The 21579-nt window shown below is 36.7% G+C and overlaps 1 protein-coding gene across 1 annotated transcript in view; it reads right to left on the bottom strand.

Moving 5' to 3' along the window:
* Window positions 1-269: 269 nt before the first annotated feature.
* Window positions 270-21579, bottom strand: part of SYNPO2 (synaptopodin 2) — a 95774-nt gene continuing 74464 nt past the window's right edge. Inside the window, exon 5 of the mRNA XM_040584298.1 lies at window positions 270-4548. Within this exon, the coding sequence (XP_040440232.1) occupies window positions 3982-4548 (567 nt within the window). The 3' untranslated portion in view covers window positions 270-3981. The remainder of the gene's footprint in view (window positions 4549-21579) is intronic.

The following is a 21579-nucleotide window of genomic DNA, read 5'->3' on the forward strand; positions in this document are numbered from 1 at the left end:
TTATTTTACCTGGGTAGGTTGTGCTTCACTGGATTTCCTTACTCTGCTTAGTCAGTATGAAAATGAAATTCTACTGAATTTGACAAGTTGCCATTTGACCTGATGTTGATTTAAGCTTCTAGAGAAGCTCATATCAGCACGAGGTCATCGACAGGCAAAGTCAGTGAATCTAAAAATGGTGCAGAAAAAAGAGATTAGACTTTACTTAGGTTCAGATTATTTAAACAAACAGACAAGAATTTAGGGAAAACAAAATTGTGTTTCTCATCTGATTGGTCAAATCACTTTATTAAATGATACAATTTACATCTGGCATGCACTCTCAAATAAAGTGTCCTTTGCAGTGAGGAAAAAGTCTTTAGAAGTGAAAAGCCTTTTATAAAGATAATACAGTCTTTTGCTACTAGACAGAAATGCAATGTGAATAGATATTTGGTTGTGTTAAAGCAAACCAAAATGAAAACAAGAACAAGACTTGTGAACATCATCATCTAACATAACTAAAGAAAATAAATTTTCATTTTTACTGTGTATTCAGATACTCTGCATATTAACAGAGACACCCCTGAGGGTGAACACAAAACCAACTTATTTAAAATATCAAGAAAATTTTTTCCTCACATTTACTGAGCATACCTGTGCATTGAAAACCAAATGTAACAAGTACTTAATATACTCAGAACTCACGCACAACAGTCACAACTATTTGTCAGGAAAATGCTTTGCTAGTGGAGGAATGGGGTAAAGAACAATAAGTGAAAAATGCCATGTGGTTCTTCATAAAGCTCTGTATGCATTAATATTTCATTTAGTAGTCTGAGCCTGCTGCTTCCACTGAAATCAGTACATTGTCTCAATCTGGTTTTAGCCTGATTTCCTTTGTAAACAAGGCTATGTGATCTGTCTGCATGCCTCTGTGTATGTCTGGTCTCCCATTAATAACTTTGGAAATGTTTATTTGTTTCATTTCTATGTGGCAGTGGAATAGATCTCAACAACAATCCATTGCCCACAGACTTTGTAAAAATAGACGCTGGGTGGAGGATGGATACACTTACCAGTGTTGCTATTGAGGGAAATGCTGCAGTGTGAACTCATTCCTTGTTAGATATGAGAGAATTCATGTGGGAAAGAGAGCCAGTAAATACTCAGAAGGAGGAAGAAAAATCTACAGATCACATTAAACACCGAAGTTAATCTATGGTAAGATACCAAGCCACATGAAACTCAACATCAGTAATTCTCATGTTCAGAGAAGTACTTAATGATGAATTCCTTCTTGTGAATAGAAGAAAATCACAAGGCCATACTTTATTTTTTCTGGGACTTTGACAGAAAGTCAGTGATTCTGTCTGAAACTCTGATTCTGCCATTCTTACATGTTTGTTGTGTATTTGGGGGCAGGGGTTAGAGCTTGATCCTAGAATATGGTTTGCTGTATTTCTTTGTGATCATAGCATTAGATCCTTTTTAATATCACTTTATCATAGCTTTTTTTGTAATATGAAAATTGTAAAACACTTTTGGCAGTTTTTAATTGCACGTGACTTAAAATAAGCACACATTTTCCCTTCTGGTAGATGTATGACCTTAGAATTCACAGCATTAGTTTCAATGGAAAGTCACAAGTTAGGTACCTGATTCTGAAGAATTAAAATAATTGTGTTGGGTAAAAATATGGCTTACTGCAAACTCATTAATCTCATTTCCTGTTTAACAGCGTAAAGGATAAAGTTCAAAACAGAAACCTGAACTTGACTCTGAGTCAGGGAAGCCTTTTGTTATGGTAATACGGACATTCAGCAAAATATGTAAACACATACTTTTCAGAATGTAGACCTTCTGTGAAATACACATCAATATTTATTGAATGGCCTTAATTATTTTTAATATAAATTTCAATTAATTTCACTTTGAATTACAATTTCACTGAAATTAAGTGAAAACTTGACATGTACTTCCAGGGAGATAGACCTGGATCCAAAGACAAGCCCTTATAAGGCTAATAAGATTACCACAGTCCCATTGGTTTCAGTGGGAATATTCCCAGTCATGATGAAAGGGAACATTATGGGACTCTGCATTTCTGCGTGTGTGGCAGGAAAATTTACTCTGATTATGGACATGTATGACTCTGAGGTGTAAAGCTCATTTTCAGGCATATCATGGCAGCCTTGTTCATGTAATTTGTCTAAATCATCTTTTCTTTGCAAATTCTTATTTTGTGAAACAAATTTGTAAGGTGCTATAGCAATATGATCCTAGTTTAAAGGTTCACAACTCCCATGTCTTCATTTCCTGCTTGGTCAAAAAGATCAGCTGATTTTAGGGAGCATTCTTTCTGACTAGACAATTACTGCCACCTTAAACTCATTAAGGGTACATTTTTCTTGTAATCATTTGTTCTTATGGGAAGTCCCAGGTCAACTGTACTTGGGTTTAATTTTCCTCTTTTCTTTAAACCAATTATATTTTATAATTGCTATAACACAAAATTCTTTGCAGATGGGAATTTTTTGTAATACATTCTTCCTTACTCCGTATATTAGTTCTTTCTAACTAATTACTTTACTCACAGTTGACAACCTTACCAAAACTAAGGATGGTTAACAGTTCTTCTGCAGTAATTGTAGCTGACTGTGCTTGACAGATCCTTGAAGAATGCTCCACAAAATGAGGAGGATGCAGAGCACTCTGTAAAATATGGGATATTCATTTAATGCATTAGCAACATCTAAACTACCCAATAAGCTTGGAATACATATATTTTTAGCCACATATTTCTATTGTTTAAACAACCTGTAAATGCAAAATATGTATCACCAGCAAAAATGATTTACCATCCCTTCAGATACATCAATTTGTTTAATTGTAAAGAACCATCCAAATATTTGCTACTTGTACAAGACTCATACCATATAACACATGTCATAAACCCTCTTTCACATACAAATTTCTATGTAGAACTGGTATTGTTCTTGATAAACAACTTATCTATGTCTTCCAAACTGAGAATACAAATCAAAAGCTTTCTAAACATTGAGCTATCTAGATACTAACTGCACAGCCCGTCAGATTACCAGACATTGTAGCAGTAAATGTTCAGCAAGTAGTGCATTTCGGAGAGAAATAAAGGCCTTTCAGCCAGTTCTGACTTATTTGATAGTTTATTACAAATTAGCAGTTTAAATACACTCTAAGTACTTTCCTCGTCCTTTTTGTTCTTCAAGTATCATGGTACTGATCCCTATTAATAACACCTTTCTTCCTGTTGTGTTCAGATTATTTGATTAATTACAATATGTAAAACTTCATCAAAACTGTCTTGAAATATATCTGAAATGGGTAATTGCACAGGATTGCATATATCTACATGTTGTAGGGATTCAGGTACCATGACCACAGATGTATTTTAACTGTTGCCACAGTAAAAATATTAATTGATTTACTTTCTTAGCTCATGTTTAAAATGCAGTAAAGAAAACATATGGCAAATAAGCCAGTGCTTCCAAATATTCCACTTCCATTGAAACTTTCCAAAGCATGGTTCTATCTAGTACACCCAGAAAACCTACAAGGTCCTGTAAAATGCTTCTTGTCTTTAAAATGGCCTTGTTTTACTTCCCCCCCCCCCCTTGCCACATTAATTTAACTGCAAACACTTGTACTGTCTCCATCTACATCCTTTCTAATTTTTGTATGGAGCACGTTGGTCACCCCACTTTCATCCCACCCCTCACCCCAAGAAATGTGTATTTTTGCCTTTTGACAAATAGAACAATCTTAGGTTAGGTGTAAAACTGAGTCTATTCTAGAGGCCTCTAGCCCTGCAGTCATGTGAAAACTGTGGTCCATTCGATTTTGCCTCCTCATTTCTTTAGTTCAGAGATTGCTAGGCTAGCAAGAAACTTTCCTTCTCCAACTCAAATCTAAGGCTTGTAAAGCTGGAAGAAGGGAAAATATGCCAGGCCCTTCAGCTGCTCATGTTGGACGCCTCCATCCCCTTGGCTGTGGGTTGTAGTTTGAATCAGCTGTTGACAAGCAATAGTCAGACCTGGAATCCATTGACATTATATCAGGATCTGTTCGGGACCGTTGGCTGCAGTAAGCATACTGCAGCTGAGAGCCAGCCTGCGTGGTTGCACTTGGGGCGGACAAGGAGCTTTTGGGGGACGATATAATACCCGATTTCTTCCCCCCTAATGAGGCTACGCTACCAATTGGGGCTGGAGGCTCATAAGACACTTTCTGCTTCCATTCATCTGGTGGCTCAGGAAGTGTTTTCCTGCGAGCGGCTGAGACTACGTTAGCAGCAATGGATTCCTGCATATTTTGGGGCCCAAAAGCTTCATCCACTAAGCCAAGAGGGGATCTTGCCGCTGCTTCCCAGGGAGTCAGTCTCTTGCCAGGCCTGTCGGCTGCTGTGTCTGGCTTGCTGAAGTAATCAGGGGCAGGCTGAAACAGAAGAGGAGAAGTAGGAGAGATGCCTTGAGAAATGAATGAAGAAGGTCTCCCAGGAAGTGATAATGAGCGTCCACTGCTTCTTTCCTAGGAAAACAAAATACCAGAGTTACAGTTGTTAAACAACAAAAAAAGAAAGCCCCTTCACTTTCAAACTGGAACAACAGACCCTGAATGCACATGACATGCTGGCAATCTCGTTTTGGTATGGTGTATGGGTACTTTTAAATACTTTAATTTAGTGAAAAGAGAGGAGGTATTACAAAGGAGGCAGAGAAAGAAAGAGGAACAAAGGCAGAGCATATTGAATTTTTGAGGGAAGTAAACAGGCCAAAGACGGGCTTTTGCTGAAAAGCTACAATTATGTTAGCAACTGCGCAGCTTTCCCACTACTTAGCCAGTGTGCCTTGCTCAGAAAAGACCATTCTTAATAATGAAAAAGGACGTAATGTTGTGACAGTTCTGTATGTGTTTACAAGATTGTTTCTAATGTGCAGGCACAGCCTAATTCATTTGATAACAGGCTCTGTCTAGGACATCTGTCTGAGAACAGATCTTCGGCAATCCCCTTTTACAAAAGGCATTTCTTACTCTAAAATTATTAGACATCCTAGTTTTCACTTTTCAGGGTACAAAATTGAACAAAACCCCCTAAAGATATTAATACCCTTACATGACACTACTTAACCTGGCTTCTTTAAAAGGCAATGCCCTCAAAATTTCAGTACATTCCGACCCATTTATACGAGCAATCCATTCATATTTGACAAATCCTAATCTTCTTAGTAATGCAGCACTTTGAAACAGAAACTGTGTTCATGAGAAGGTTCTGCTGCAACAGTCATTTGGTGGTATACGAAACAGGTACAGCCTTTTCCCCAAGCCAGACATGTTCTTTGTGGTCATTGTTTTTACCAAACAGTCTTTATACATGTCGTTCCTAAACTCGTTGATTTACACCCATTGATTCATATCCTGAGGTTTAAATGCCATTAATTCTGAAATCTGATGTGAAATTCCAGATTTCCTTTTATCAGAGGCATTGCTAGAATTTTGTTCATACACCATCGCCCTGCGTTACTTTTCCTAATTAGCTTCCAAAACTTAAAATACAGGGAACATGATCTAGATGCCAGCCAACAGGTATCTAATCATACAAGGTATAGCTTATCTAACAAAGATTCACATTGAATATCATGTTTTACAGGCTTTTCTGTCACAGGATCTTGATGCATCTAAGAAACTTAAAAGACCTCTGCGTCACACAGGCTTTTCAGTTATGTTTTAATATCAGCCTTCTATATGAGAGACAGGAACTGAGAAAGAGAATACTAGTTTCATTATTTTCAGTCAGTTCAGTGGTGCTCAGTCTGAATCTCTTTAAAAAAGTGTAGAGTGACACACAGAGGTGATGTAATGAGAGTTTTGACAAGTTTCAGAACTAATGCTGTATAACAGACTATCCTTTCACCTCTTAGCTATAGCCAGCTATTCCCAGTTTGCAATTCCAGAGAGGAAACTTCACAACATTATTAATCCTACCCACACATACTTAGGGCAAACTTTCATGAGGTTCTACTTCTATCTAGAAAAAAAACAACTTCATTTTGAGTGACTTAGTTAATTTTTAAGAATCCTCACTTAAATTTAAAAAGACAGATCTCAACTGAGTAGTGATCTACCAACTAATATGCTACCCACTAAGATGGTAGCATATGAAATGCAAGAATTATCCATTTGGAAGGTGAGTAAAACAAAATATAGAACCTTTTTTCCCCATAGATGAAGTTATATAATGTCAAGAATGGATTAAATATGTAAATATATTTAAACATAAAGTTTCTTTGTATATTCACCTGATGGAAGGGATCATGCTTGGGGCCAATGAGTGGTAGACCCAGACTGGCCAGTTATAATATTTCTCCTTCCTCTAATGTATTGCAGTTTCTTTCTTCACTGAATCCTCAGAAAAGTGCTTATTCAGCAGGCCTGGTTAGTGCATTTTGTTTAAAGTATTGGTAAGAAAAAATTTTTTAAAGTGCAAAATCATAAGTATGCAAAATGAGATACAGTTTCTATTAGAAATTAATCTCATAACACAAAACAGGGAACTAAGGAGATAAGGCTGTACAGAAGGATGTAAAAGCTGATCAAACAGGTCTACCTAGTTAGTCTATCTGTGTTAACTGCTCTTGTGAGGTTGCTAGAACATTGTCTGTGCTGAGTAGACAAAATTTCCCCTTTATTTAATGGAGGTTCCAGTTCCAAGCCCCATGAGCACTTTGTAGGATTCCAGAGATGCTGAGGGAAATGATACTGATAAAAGAAGTGTTGCATAAAATATCTGACTTTTCAAGACAGTTGGATGAAGAGTTCATCAAGTTGCAGAAGTATCTTTTTGGTTTAACCATTAGTGATAAAGAAGGAGCTAATTTCCTTTGACAGCGTTTAATCAAAGAATGATGAGTTATCAAGTGTATTTCACTATTTGTCTAACAGAACGGTCAGTTCTACTGTGTTACAGAGGTAGAAGTTTAACTTGTGCAAGCAGAAATAGTGTAGACTAAATCTTCATATTATGGCGAGTTCTACATTTTTTTTAGTACAGGTGGTAGATCAGATTCAGCAGAAAATCAAGGACATTAATGGTAAGTAAGATACTATTCTATGATGGAAACTATTCTATGGATAACTTTGTTGTCATACAAGGCAAAGAAAGGGGACTGGCAACAGAGCTAACATGACCTCATAGATAAAACCTGTGCATGAAGCAAACAATACAGTATACAGGAACTAGCACGGAGTTTTGGCAACCAAACTCAGGGATGAGTGTTTTTACTGGCTTGAGAATCTCCTATGTCCTTAATTTGGAAGAACTCACTGAACAAGTGTTTGTATTTCACATCACATCTATCCACAGCACCTGTAATGTCATGCAAATCATAGATTCAGCATGTAAGGGCTGTTGCAGAAAAAGCAGAATCTCAAATACTGGTAATCTGGAGATTATTATTATATCTTTTGAATTGGTCCTTATAAAAAAAAGTTAATAAATAAAAAAAACTTTGAAGATGGAAGATTTCGGTCCCATAGACAAATACATCTTTCTCCATTTAGATATGAGATTCTGCTCGGTTGAATAGCTTTTGTGCGGCATGGGTCTGGATTTGGCTAGAGTGTTACGCCTTGCAGGAAGATTGGCAGGTAGCAAACTGGAACATCGCTAGTGCCTTGGGAATGAGCTTGGTTATACTAAAATTCCTTATGTTTATTTTGTGGTTTGTTTTTAACTTTAGTCAAGCTCTCAGGGATAAAATGATTAGGTAAGAATCAAAATAGTTTGTACTGTCTCATGAGGCAAAGAATGTTTCATTATGTAAAGACGGCTTTCCTTGTGCCTGAATAGGATTACCCCATGATTACTCTGTTACATTAAACCATCTATGATTCGTAGATTTTTCCAATGGAATTTGATTTACAGACTTCCAAGTAACCTGCAGCAACTGTAACAATTTACCTGGCCAGTGACAGATTGTGCCAATTTATCTGGAAAAAATTACTTCCTTAAAAATTTATAAATTATTCTCCTTTTCTACCTCAGAACCCCAAAATAAGAACAGTTAATTTAAATTCTTGTCTATTTTGCCAAAGTACTACTTGAAAGCACTGGCTTTTGATTTGCCAGAGTGGTTTATGCAATTTTTTTCATTGGTCTCTTGGATCTCGCATATTTATGGACATTCCTAGACTTCAGCTTAGTAATGATCATCTGAGAGACTTTGTTCTGACAGAAAGACAGACCAGGATATCCAAAGAATGCCCCAGTGGACCACTTAGGTGCTAAGTATCTTGTTTGGAGACTAGATGCATTGAGTACACTGAACATATCCAGTAAGATCTGAATCACTGAAGATAATTGATGATTACTTCCTACTGAATGATTATTCAACTCACATGCAAATCACAACAGAGTTCCTGCTGCAAGATCAAACTGTCAATCTATGGACTGTCAGCTCAATGATTCTCATCTGTAGGCAGTTCTTTAGTTCTTTAGCGTGGTCCTGTTTTGGTATTCTCAGACCAGTCAAATTCTTCTCCTTTCCCACTGTGTGTGTTTTTAACTAACAGTTATCTTTTTGGGTTGCAAAAGGACAAAATCTTCAAGGGCAAATAGCATTCCAGATGATTTACCTGGAAAAAGGCTGAAGTATATGGTCCATTCTGTAAGGCTCTGAAGGAATTTAAGGAAATAGTTAAGAGAGCACCACACATATTTACTAACTTCCAGTTGTAATGTTGTGTCTGGCTGTGTGGCTTTTGATGGAGAGGAAGAATGGACCAATATTTTTGGAAGGAAGAAGCTATTCACAGAAGAAGCTGGCTGAATTCTGTGCATTTCCTAAAGAGAAAAAGTCTTTGCTATGCTAAAGGTGGGCAGAAGAGGGTTTGAAGACTTGGAAGATTGAAGAACGTGGAAATATATTTGGCCAAAGTGAGTCTTAGTTATTTTCAATTATATTCTTCTGAAAATAAATAGCAGTTGTCATCGTCATGTACATTCCCATAAGCTCAGCAAGAAGGAAAGAAAAGTTTATATTCAATTTATTTTTAATAAACATAGGAAAACTAAATACTTGGTTTGTCCTGAAAGGATTCTGCTAAGTTTTACAAGGTGGCTGCAACTTGAAGCAGTTTTAGCCCTTTGGATTCAGGAGAATATTTCTCAAATTTTCATGTATGTTTCACAGAAAACTACTGATTTTCTTTCATCACCCATAGAAGAAATATAGTAAATGCATCAGTTATGTGCAGTATGCTGTTGTGCCACAGTGTTTACATTTAGGAGGAGGGATTTAGTCTCTAAGCCTACTGACTGCTAAGATTGTTATGGTAATAGCTGTTGTACTAAAAGCAATCCAACAGCACCCTTCACTGCAGATTTCTGTACATTGCATAGTGACATAATTTTGCAATAATTTATTGAGTTAAAAAGTAGTATATTTCTATCTACCCCAGCTTTATTCTGAAATTGACTCTTTGCCTTCAGACTATATAATACTGCACATTTTTTCACACTGTGAATTAACCTGTGTGGTTAAACAGGTTTTAAGCATTTGTAGAAAAGCATGATTTTTCTAAAATGCAAGTGTATCTCAAATGCAGAAACTAAAGAGAAGATCAATATTGCCTTGTTTTCATTGCAGTTAATTTTTATTATTGATAGTTGTGTTCCTAGACTGAAAGTCTAGGCCTGAACATTTGTAAGTTAAAAGCAGGTCTGTATTTGATATTCATATACTGGTTTCTGTCACTACTTTGGTGTTCAGCCCCTTCAAACTAACAAACACAAACTTTGGAATTAAGGCAACATTTAATCACTAGAACTCATCATTCATACTGGACAGCAGTAGCCAGATGTAGTGACACTATTTTTTTCCCTTCATGTTTAATTCTTGGAGATACATCTTTTGACAAGCGGGTACTAAAAAGAATGTTCTTTTCTTCTTCTTCAAAGAAATTGAGGGAGGAGAGAACTAGTTGTATGCTACCAGAATTATTACATTATCACATATGTTATTACTGTAACCTTGTTATAAAACATTAATACTGTACCAGCACTCGAAGTATTATGCTGCAAAACAAACCAGACCCCAATACAGTAGTTAATTTGTTTTCCATTGCCTCGTGAACATTTTCAGAAGGAAAGATCTTTTCTACAATAGTTATTGAAGGGAAGGTGATTCTCAGATGGCGAGAAGAGGAAAGGCAGTTAGAGCTGTCCACTGCAATCACAGAATCCTAAGAGCTGCTGACTAGCTTGGGTGTCTGTGCAAACAGATTAGGTTTAGGTTAACATTGATTTTAAAAATGCAGGCTATTTATAAACGGGTCAATGAAGCAAACATTTATTGTACCACAAGCATCTCTGGTATTTATAAGCTGTATATTAATATAAACTAAAAATGAATTTAACACTACTTCCAAAAGAAACTATTTCAGTGTATAAATAAACGAACGTAAACACAATACTTATAAAAGGTTTATGCACCTATAGATCTATTTAATGTAAATAGAGGGGGAATCAATAATATCTGAATTAATAGTCCAGAAAAATTTGTTATTTGGAATTTACTGCTATTGCAAATTTCTTGATAATTATGGTAAGCCGGAAGAAAAAAAGAACAATACTTACTTTCATAAAATAGTGCAAATTTTAAAGGCAAGAGTCCGAAAGGTATTTTTCACTTTACAGACCAAGTGGGAATGCAGAATAGTACTTAGTGAAATGATTTCACTGTACTTTTTCTGTCTCGGGGCATATCTCCTTAATAATTGAAAACTGTTTATGTGCTGAAACTGCCTTTTGACTGGTTAAGGAGACATGTATCGTGTATTAGAAAAAAGTAAGTAATTCTGTTTTCTCTCAATAGTCCAGTGAAATCTGCAACATAGGCTCCCATCTGATTAAGTCACTTGAAAAAAATTGACCTAGGTGTCTAAAGTCATTAAGGCAGTTTTATTTTTATCTTTTCATTATAGTCCTGGTCCTTAATTGCATATCAAAGCGTGTTTAAATGTGAGCTAACATTAGCACCTGGCTAATATTTACACAAAAAGGGGGCAAAGAAGGAGGAAGTAGGTGAAACCATTGTGCTATCTCAAAAAATGACTGTCTATAAAAAGCCCAGAGTGATGCATTTCTTATTTTACTTTCTATGGGCTTGTAACGGCTACTGCAGTTAGAGACCAAACCACTGAGAAAATGGTAGGACAAAATAAGTAATACTTGATTTTTATGCCTTCTAATGCTTTCCTTCTTTAAATTTTTTTAAACATTGAAACAAGGACTTCAGATTTTTAAACTGGACTGTGTATAGAAGGGAGACATATTGTTGATGTTATTATAGCTTTTTTCATCCTAAACCATTTACAATTTAAACTTTGTATAATGAAAAAGTAATTTCTTTCTGAAATGCTGCCAGCTCTGGAGTAAATGCTGCAACTATTTTGCAACATGAATATAAAAAAAATTGAAATAAAATGGAAAAATCGTATTTATTTGAAACTCCAGAAATAATTTATAGCAGGCTAAAATTGGAATGCAGCATTGTGGTTAATGGGCATACTAATGGCTGGAGAGGCAGGGAATGTTACCTGTCTTAACGATGAAAGCCTTGTCAGTGGCTGTACTGAGACTAGTAATAGATTAGAATCCAACAGTTTGTGTCTGATTCTAACTGTGTCAAAGTTCTCTTGTCAGGGCTTGCTTTCAGAAATTTATAGAGAATTTTAGAACTGGAACTTAATTTATTCTAACTGTAGATTGTTTGTAACTGTGGTATTATTTCAGGTGAGAATAATCTTATTTTCATTGTTAGTATACAAACTAATGAAACAGTTAATGTCAACCATCTTACGTAAGCTTTGTGACAAATTCTGCTTTTGACAATAAATTCCTTTTTAGTTGTCAAGTAATGGTAGAAGAGAAAAGTAAGATAATAGATTTAGGCCTTCACTACTACAAAATGTCTACACGGAAAAGAAATGTAAGAGTGCTGCTAACTTGTTTTAAATTAGTTATTCAGTTAGCTCTGTTTGCACCGGTGTAAATGAAAGAAAATCAGTGCTTTCCTTTATCATTTACTCTTTATCCATATACGATTATCAAAATACAGTACAGTTATGCCTATAACAAGCAAATAGCTGAAACTTTTGTGGCCATAGGTATCTTGGCTTTCCTCAGAATAGACCGATTATCTCTTGTAAGGAAGAATATTTGCTGCCACCTTCTGGACTTCTGTATTACACAGCTTAGAGGAAGGTCTTAAGACGATGAAGCCTTGTGAGTGAATACTTGAAAAACAAGTGCAAAGTTGGTACACGTTTCTGAGCTTGCTATGTGTCCAAATGCTTCTGACCGTTGTATGGACAAAGAAAGAATTTTAAGTTGATATAAAGTACAGGCTAATGATATTTTTTCTAAAAACAAAGAAAATAAGTACTGTTTATCTTGTAATACTTGAAGGTGGTGGCACTATTTTTGCTGAACACACCCAGACTAAAAGATAAATTACCTAGTTCCTTATAATTTTCTTATCAAAGCTTTCAAACTGAAATTTTCAATCTTAGTTATTTGGTTTTTTCTTATTTACTTCATCCCAAATGATCCAACCATTTCATATGCGTTTCAACCAAATGAACCTATACCGTTCAACCATTTCAAAGAGTGACAGTAGGGAAAATACATGGCAATGACAAAAAATCCTTTTCCTTGGAAAGTGGTACCACTACATGCTTTAGAAATGGTTTGAGACTAATCTTTGTATCTGAGGTGTGTCATATTTCCATGCAAACTTTCCTATGTGTATTCAAGCTGAGAGCCTTGTACAGGCTCAACAGGAGCACCTTGCTTTTTACAGCTAGTTCCTTAGAACACTGTTAGCAGCAACAATGTTGTTAGGCAGGAGGGGTTTATTCATTGTTACAGGTCTAAGCTGCTGTACGCTGTGATGTCTTTGGACACCACACAGGAGAACAAGGAGATTGTCCTTGTGCTTTCTCTGCCTGTCTAAACTGCAGCCTATGTGTACCCACGTGGGCTGGAGAAGTCACTGGGGTGTTCCACAGCTTCTGCACTGGCTGCACAACTGGGTTTTCATTCACCAAAAAGTAGTGCATGCAGGTGTTCAGTGCATACCAATGTCTCTTCCCACCATCGGGTCCGAACCTGAGATTGCACACTCACCGATCAGGACTGAGATGCACTGCAGAGCACCACTGCCCCTTGACAGCGCCCAAGACCTCCTGCCTGGACCCAAGCAGCCTCAAACAGGAGGATGTCTGATCTGAATACAGCAGGGGCAAGAAGCAGGCTTTCAACAGGGTAGAAGAAACAGACAAGGGAAGTACAGAGAACAGAGTGGACAAAGCAATACCAGGAGCTGGCAATACTTGATACAGATGGAAGATCTGTATTCAGCACTGGGTTGGAGTGAGGCTGATGAGGCTAGGACCTGATGGCCAAAGCTCCTGAGCTTGGATGAGAAGCCTAAGGAATGGAAAACTGGCCTGTGTAGCTCACAGTGAGGCTACGATGAGGAGACCAGGAAAAGAAAAAGATGAAGAAAGGGGGCAAAGAAGGTACATTCGGGGAAAAGAACCTATACCCACTACTGTATATTTTCCTCCAGAGTTCCAGGGAAATTTCTTCCCTAGAGGAATGAAGTTTGTACTTCCATAGTCATCTCTGCTGTCAGAAGACTGTGAAGCCCCTTTGGAAACCTGTGTCATCCTCCCATCAATGGGCAGGATGTCAGCATGTGTTTTCTGCCAGTTACTGCAGCAGCAAGGTGGCAATGGTCTGTGGTGGTTAAAGCCATGCTGAAGGAGCCTGCTGATTACAGTATGCTACATGATAGTATTCTGGGGTTTGGTTTGTTGTTCTTAGAAAACTCCTGGGTCTTTCACAAAACTACCTTGAAGCAATGCTAGCGAATTTGAAAGGTCAAGCGTTCAAAAGCTATGAAATGCAAGCATCACTGCCCAGTGCATATGCATTTTTCTAACATTTCAGTACTTCTGCCTCATCCATGTCAGGGCTTCATTTAGGAAACAGTAGGATTATATAGCAAAGGAGCATATTGTGCAAAAGATGTTTTCACTGGTAGGATTTCATAGCTGGTCACTGAGGATTCCTTTTCTGGGCTTCCACCTGGAGACCTGCGATCTATTAACACTCACAGACTGACGTTAGGGATCACATACTTTGATACAGTAATCAGTTCATATGTTACTGGACTCTGAAGATGCTAAGTGTCTTGAACTGGACACCCAAGGCTACTGAGTACCCTAGTACCAGTGCTGCATGCTTCATGCATTATTTACTCATTTGTAGAAGGCACTAGTATAAAAATGAACTATAGCTTCTGAATGACTTGGATACTAATAAAAAAAATAGATGAGGAAATAATTCTGCACGAAGAGCACACTTTGAAGTGTCAAATAAGGAGTGGTGCTAAGCACGCAACAATGTCAAAACAAAACAGTACAGAGCTATTTGTCAGATGAGCAGTATCATTCTGTGCCCTGAATTGAGTCTAGAGTCCTATAGAAAAAAATAGCAGATGATGACGTGAGTACAGATGTTTTGTCCACACAGATGCCCAAGAGGGTTGTATTAAGCTGGTACGGGCAACATTAATTCCGAGTGCCTCATTTTACAATCCAAACAGTAGTGTTTAAGGTTGTTTTTCCATAATTATATACACATGGTATCATGTGCTTGCTTCAGTACTGTTCCTGTAGCAGTAACAAGTCTGTCAAGTTTCTCCGCCAAAACACTTTTCTGAAAATAATCTTTGGATGAGAAAAGTTTATAATTTTGTACATCTGAAATACTCACAGCCATGCAACAGAGTATAACGCAGATACAGATTTACATTAGCATGCACGAGAAGTTATGTCGCTGCCTCTCATTTTCTTTAATCTTTTGAATTTTTAATGGATGCCATCGTGAGATTTTTTTCTCATTTGTCACAGCTCTGCACTTTCTGATGTCAGCCAAAGAAGCAGAAAGGAAGTATGTGGAAGACTTTTCTGAAGAAACTTACAGCACAGTTTGATTCATAAAAGATGTTCAGGTAGTGTGGCTAGCACTGGCAGAAATATCTGTACATATCTAAAACTGTTTATCTAATCAAAGAAAATTAAACTGCGGGCAGATTTTGAGGTTTTATTGTGACCTGCTTAGGTTCCACTTTTAAATTACAGGCCTGAATTGGGAAAATTACTAAGACTCTAGGAAAAAAACTTAAGTGTACCCAGATGCCCGTGCTTTGCTTTTGTTCACAGTGTAAAGCTGGAGCTGGGTACCAACAACAACCTGCAGAGTCAGACCATAAGAAGTAGCATTCTCATAGATCAAAGAAAAAATCACTAGCAGTTTATGATTTTATTTTTTTTTTTGGAAAAAAAAGAGATTTCTTTTTGCAAAAACTTTCTTTAAAGAATTGTAAATATTTTTCCATAGGTTGTTACTGTATGGAGACTTCTGCTTCTAATATAAATGTACTGAATTCTTTGCTTTGCAATCAGTTAAAGCTAATACTGAAATCAGTAAGCGTTGGGCTGCATGTCACCTTTTGCAATCCAGCATGTGTTACAGTGATTGGGAGTGTATTTTATTTCTGTAACATTCCTCCTTCTGTTTGTTGTGCATGTCTTAAATCAGTTAAAATCTACTGTCTCGGCTATAGATGGAAACATCGACAGAAACACTCCACCTCTTCAACAGTGTAGTCTTTACACCTGTTTCAAAATGACCTGGTTACTTTCATAGCAGTTTATGTTTCAGTTGCCTGGAATTACAAGGGAACTCTCTGTTTTAAGATGTCTGTCTAAAGACGTACAAAAGAAGCAAGGATTCTCACTTGAAAACACTTACTATTGTTAGATTGGTTACCGCCCACAGGAAGCCTTCATCCAGATAGTTAATCTGTAAGTACTGTTCAGTAAGTTATTTTTCTCATGGTTGAGTTTCCTCAGGCTAAAGGAATGAGCAGTTACTGTAACACACTACCACCTAAGTTTGTGCAGGTTTCACACACACTGACATTAAAAAATATTTCTCAAAATCATTACAAACAGGAATAGATTTTTTCCTTTGAAACCTACAGAGGACAACAGGAGACTTGGTTAGCAAGCTATATAAAGAAAAAGGTTTTGCCTGCCTTACTCAAGGAAGCAAATGTTAAAACCATGGAAATATGGTCACATGGTTAGTCTTTGCTTGTAAAGGAAGAGTTCAAGTCTGCCTCTGTAGAGATCCTTTCAACACAGTATTTCATGGAGCTTCGGGGTTTCCCCTGCTTTTTAAATAATTTGATTAAAAAAACCTAAAGTGCTTCCTGTAGTAAGCACCTGGTTGAAAAGCACTTGTCTAACTAGCTCTCAAGTGATTCCAGCTCCTCCCTTATGTAATCACATGCAAAGGTGATGTTTACTATAAAGTAAGAACAGTCATTGTCATGGGTACTATGGAGCTGTGACAGTGGCACCAAGTGTGCTATGAAATTACCAGGCTCACATATTATCCCAAGAAATCTATGAGCAGTGAGTAATTCAGAGCTTCTGAATCCACGTTTTTTTTAAGATCTTGTTAAGTTTCTTCTTTGAATAAAATTTCTATTTCAAGCTGAGTAGAGTAATTATAAAATAATATTATACTGAGCTACGTAATTAAGATTTGCACTTGCCATGCTGAACCGCCAAAGTGATCAGTGGAATCCTGGGTGTTTGACTTCAGTCAAAGAAAGTTGTATGTTTTGTTAAAAAGGCAAGACTGGCAGAGTGGATCTTTTTAGAGTCAATCATTTTTTTATTCTTAAAGCTACAAAATCTAGAAAAGGGTCCTGGAAAAGAGAGGAGAAAGATTTTGCAAACTGTTCGTTGTGAAGAGTGCTGTCATTTCACTGGAATTTCCCTACCTCATCACATACAGAAGATTCCCTGCAGAGATGCTGGAGCAGCAGAGCATGATGGTGAGGCTGGTCCTTCGTTGAGGTGTCATCCTGGATACTTGATAAACAATGCTCCTCCCAGATCATATAATTTGCTGTCAAGTTCTCTTTATAATTGCTTAACATCTTTTAGGAGGGTTCACCTTAGTGGTTTTGAAAACTCTCGTGTATAGGAGCTATCTACTGTTGTATCTTAGAGCAATACTCTATTGACATGGCCTGCTTTTTCTTAAAGCTCACTTTTTTCTCATTGCTGAGTATTAGCAGTTTTGTTCTTTCATTTTTGTAAATAGTAGAGGAAAAAAATCATGCTCACTGAACTGAGCACTCCAAGAATAATCCAAGAATAATCTAGAAAATTTCAACAAAAGTCTGGAGATAGTCAGTCATGTCTGTGCAGAATAAGTAAACCATTCTTGCTAATTGTTTTCTTCTCTTGTACCTTTAGCCTTTCATGATCTTCCGATAGGTATTTCACTCCGTGCAGTTTTCCGCTTTTTTTCCTGGCTTTTTCTCCCCACTTCTTGGCTCCCTCTAATCCCAGTAGTTTTTTTTCTCAAAGTTGCTGCTTTGCTACTGATTTTCCTATCTGAATCGTTCAGCAGCCCCTCACTTCCTTATTTTTGGAGCCTGCTGATAACCCCACCTCTTAGTATTTCTTTACTTCAAATAAAATACTTGTGAATTCTGAACATTTGTTTTACTGTGAATAATAACAGCACACTGCCAAAAAGAAAATTGACTCATTGCCACGTGATTACTGTGGTGACAGCAAAATGGGTCACTGCAGTTTTAGGGCTGATTCTGTATCTTGACTTTTGAATGTCTCATATAAATGAAATTAGATATACAAAAGACAAGAAAATCAAACTAGGTATATCAAAGTAGGGTCAGTAAAAGAAGACTTCAGACAAAAAATAACAAAAACCTCCTTTTGGTGGCTGATCTTGAAAAGGCATTGGCTTCATCTCAAAGTGAATTGTCAGTGTGTCTAGAAGAGAATTGGACATTTGCTGCTGCAAGTCTCAATGTGAGTCTATTATGAAGTCCCACACTATTATCCAGGTGCTTTCGGAATGCAGGGTTATTGTCACTGGATATTGTCACATATGTTAGGATACCAGCAGAATTATTTCTTCCGTAACAGCAGAAAGCAAAAGGAGGTTTACTTGTAAGAGATGGTAATGTTTACTCTGTAAATGTTCCTACAGAAAAAATTAATTGAAATACCTTGCTGTTTGTTTCATATGTTACCTTTTGCTGAGCAGGAGCACAGTAAGAGTGGTTCCCCTACAGAAGGGGAGGGGAAGTTAAGCAGTTCTTTGTTGAAGAACCACTACATTTTGTCGTTGATTTTTGCAGCAGAAATTTTAACTTTTTATCTAAATGCTACTCGTCTCTAAAACAAAACAAAACTTCTCAAGTCAGGTTTTACAACAAGAGGTTTATAACTGAATCAGGAATTGAAAGTATATAAATCCTTGATTGAGGTAGTTGTTTTCATGAAAAAACTGCCTAGAATGTGAGATCCAAACTGGTGCAGTATAATACCTCCAGTATGTACTATATTTAAATGTGCTAAAACCAACATAAACCCCTTATGTTCCTCTTTAAATGTGAGCAAAGTGGAAGTATTGTTATTAGGGGTGGCCTAGAATTCACTGTTAAATATGCTTACATAGTAAAAATAACAACCATGTCTTGGTAGCCTTGTCATATTATATTAAAATAATTCTAATAGCTGTTTCAGAAGATCATTTAAAAAAGCTTAATGCCTTTCAAAATGAAATTTCAGATGGCTCCTCTCTATGCAAACTGTTCTTTCCTCGACATTTCAGCTATGTTTGACATCGTCATTAGCTTATAATTTGGACCTATGACAATGAATAGCTCAACTTTCCTCTGAATACCTGCTTCACAAGAGATTACATTTTAGATAAAACTGTTAAAGTAGGCTAGTCTTCTGAAATATCAATAAGAATTACAGACTTACCTGATTAGTAAAAAGAGTCTGGAAGCCAAGTTGGATCCAAGCACTATGCATGTAGAATGATATATATATATATGAAATTGAATTCAGAGTTGGACTTTGAATGGGATTTTCAAAAGATCTTATGAGTTAAAAGGACTGGTGTCACTAAGACTTCTGCTTTTAAGTCTTATTGGTGCTTTAGAAAATCCTTCTGTCATTGCTATAGGCCATATGAAATACTTTCATATAGCAGCAAAAAATTCAAAAGTGATAAACCCCGATATTTTCAGTGTAGAGGCACTTTCTTTTCTTTTGGACAAAGTAAAGTGAAGATAAGCCAATAGCTGTATTTTATATTGTTATCACAGAAGCTGATTTTTTGCTTATTGCTGTAAGCATGCATATGATTAAGTTGACCTAAAGGAAATTTTGGGTTGTGCTGAAAGTGAAATAGATAGCAAAATTATTCTAAAGATGAAAATTATGCATTTCTGTCTTTCAGGTGAATTTGGTTCTAGACAAGATGATTCAGGAAACTGGAATATTATGTTTCAGTCCACAGCTCTCCTCTGGCTCCTATTAACTTGATTTCTGTCTTTCTGGAGAGCTGATTTCCTTTGCATGATCCCAGCCTTACCTCTTGTTTCTTCTGCTGATAATTAGAAGATAGTTATTATGGTTATTATGGTTATTAATTATTATTATGTCTATTATTTATGTATGGTTATAAATAATGGTTATTATTTATTACTTGGAAAGTGGTATGCCATATGGGCATATATATGCTAGAAGTTAGATTTCAGTAATCCCCGTATTTCACAGGATAGTAAGCAGCTGGTGCTGAATTCCCAAAGTTACTGACCTGAGCCTGATGGGAACTGGTGTGCTTATAATTTACAGATGTATTTTATGAGAGGAGACTGTAAGCAAAAGCATGTAAGGCAATATAAGGCTGATTGGATTTCTATGTATCTCTTTAGCAGCACGCTTGTCTTTGGAAGTATATCTTCATTCCAAGCAGATACTGGTATCTTGAACTTCTACCTAAAATAGTGTATCTAACTTCAGATAAAATTTTGATGGATGGGAAAGAAGGAAGAAGGAAAAGGAAGGGGGAAGGGGAAAAGGAAAGGAAGGGGAAGGGGAAAGGGAAGGGGAAGGATATTTCATGTTAATATGATAGTATAGAAAATAGATTTCCCCTAAAATATACTGTCAGTCTGTACATATAAGTGAAACAAAAAAATAGCAAACAAACCGAAGAAAAAAAACCTCAAACAGGCAGAGAGGAAAGGGACAAGTTTAATGATAGAAGAAAAATACAGATATTGACAGTGGAAAACAGATAAAAGGGAGATCTCCAAAGGATTAAAATATTGCTACTTTCTATTTCCAGGTAAATGCAGTGTAATTATTTTCTGAGTTTTCCGAACTTTTTTTTTTTTTTTTAAATTTCCCATCATTCTCCTGAATTTGAAGAGGGAGATGGATCACTTGGTCATTTTTTTCAAATGCAGTCAGTATCCCAATCCAAAAATTAAAGGGAGAATAGGATTTTGGACGTTCAAAATTCCAAGGACTGGTTTTTCTAGGCTTGATTAGACTTTGATTCCAGTCTTCTTTCTGCATGTACAACCACATCCATTCTTCTCAACTTTGATTACGGTTTGAGTTACCATTATGGAACCAAACTAATGTTTTGTTTATACTGGGGAATGTTTTCTTCATGAAGATATATAGTTCTACTAAAACCTCTACGATGTGAAAGATCCATAATCTGGTCTGTAGCTAGATGAATGGTAGTTTAAACAAATTGTGCCAACTTTATTCAGAGTCACGCTTTAATCTTTAGCTCCACGCTTGGGATGGATTTTGATACCCTTAGTTGTGTGAAACAACACCTTGTTTCAGACCTAGCACCGCTGATGTTAACAGGACTGCTTACTGGAAAACATGCTAAACTATTCAAATATAGCTCCTTGATTTCAGCAAGACTGTGTATTTACTGCAGTATTATACAGTGCATTCCAAGACCACAGACTCTTTAAGAATTTTCTACGGTAGCAGTATTTCAATCCTTAGTCCGCAACACAACAAGTAAAAGGTGAAAGTGTAAGACCAGAGTAAAAAGATTTAAAGTGGGAAGAAGCACTGTAAAGCCCCAAGTGAAAATAATAAAATGTGTACAAGAGACCAGTAGGAAGACATGGCCATGTTTAAGATTTGCTGTTAAGTGTTTAGTTCTGTGGCCTATACTACCCTGGCAGAAATAATCGGTACTCTTGAATATATGTATACCTTTGGTTCTCAATCTCTGTGCTTTCACAAGAAACTATTGCATTACATTGCAGCTGCAAAACCCAGCTCACCTCTCTGACTGTTCAATAATTTTTATTTACTGGCTTCTATCTTACTTGCTGGATTCAAGGCAAACTTTGGCTAAAAATATGTCTGCCCTTGCGATGTCAAATTTCCCCAAAATGGGAAATCTTTGATAATTTTTCCAGCTGTCCTTCCATCTCTTTTAGTCTTCAGAACACTCCAGCATCTCTTATAGCACGTACTCTGTGAAATCACAGAGGCAGTTCATGATTTTGGATCACAGCTGATCCACATAGCTTACAAACT

Source organism: Falco naumanni, chromosome 1 (genome assembly GCF_017639655.2).
Source record: "Falco naumanni isolate bFalNau1 chromosome 1, bFalNau1.pat, whole genome shotgun sequence".
NCBI lineage: Eukaryota > Metazoa > Chordata > Aves > Falconiformes > Falconidae > Falco > Falco naumanni.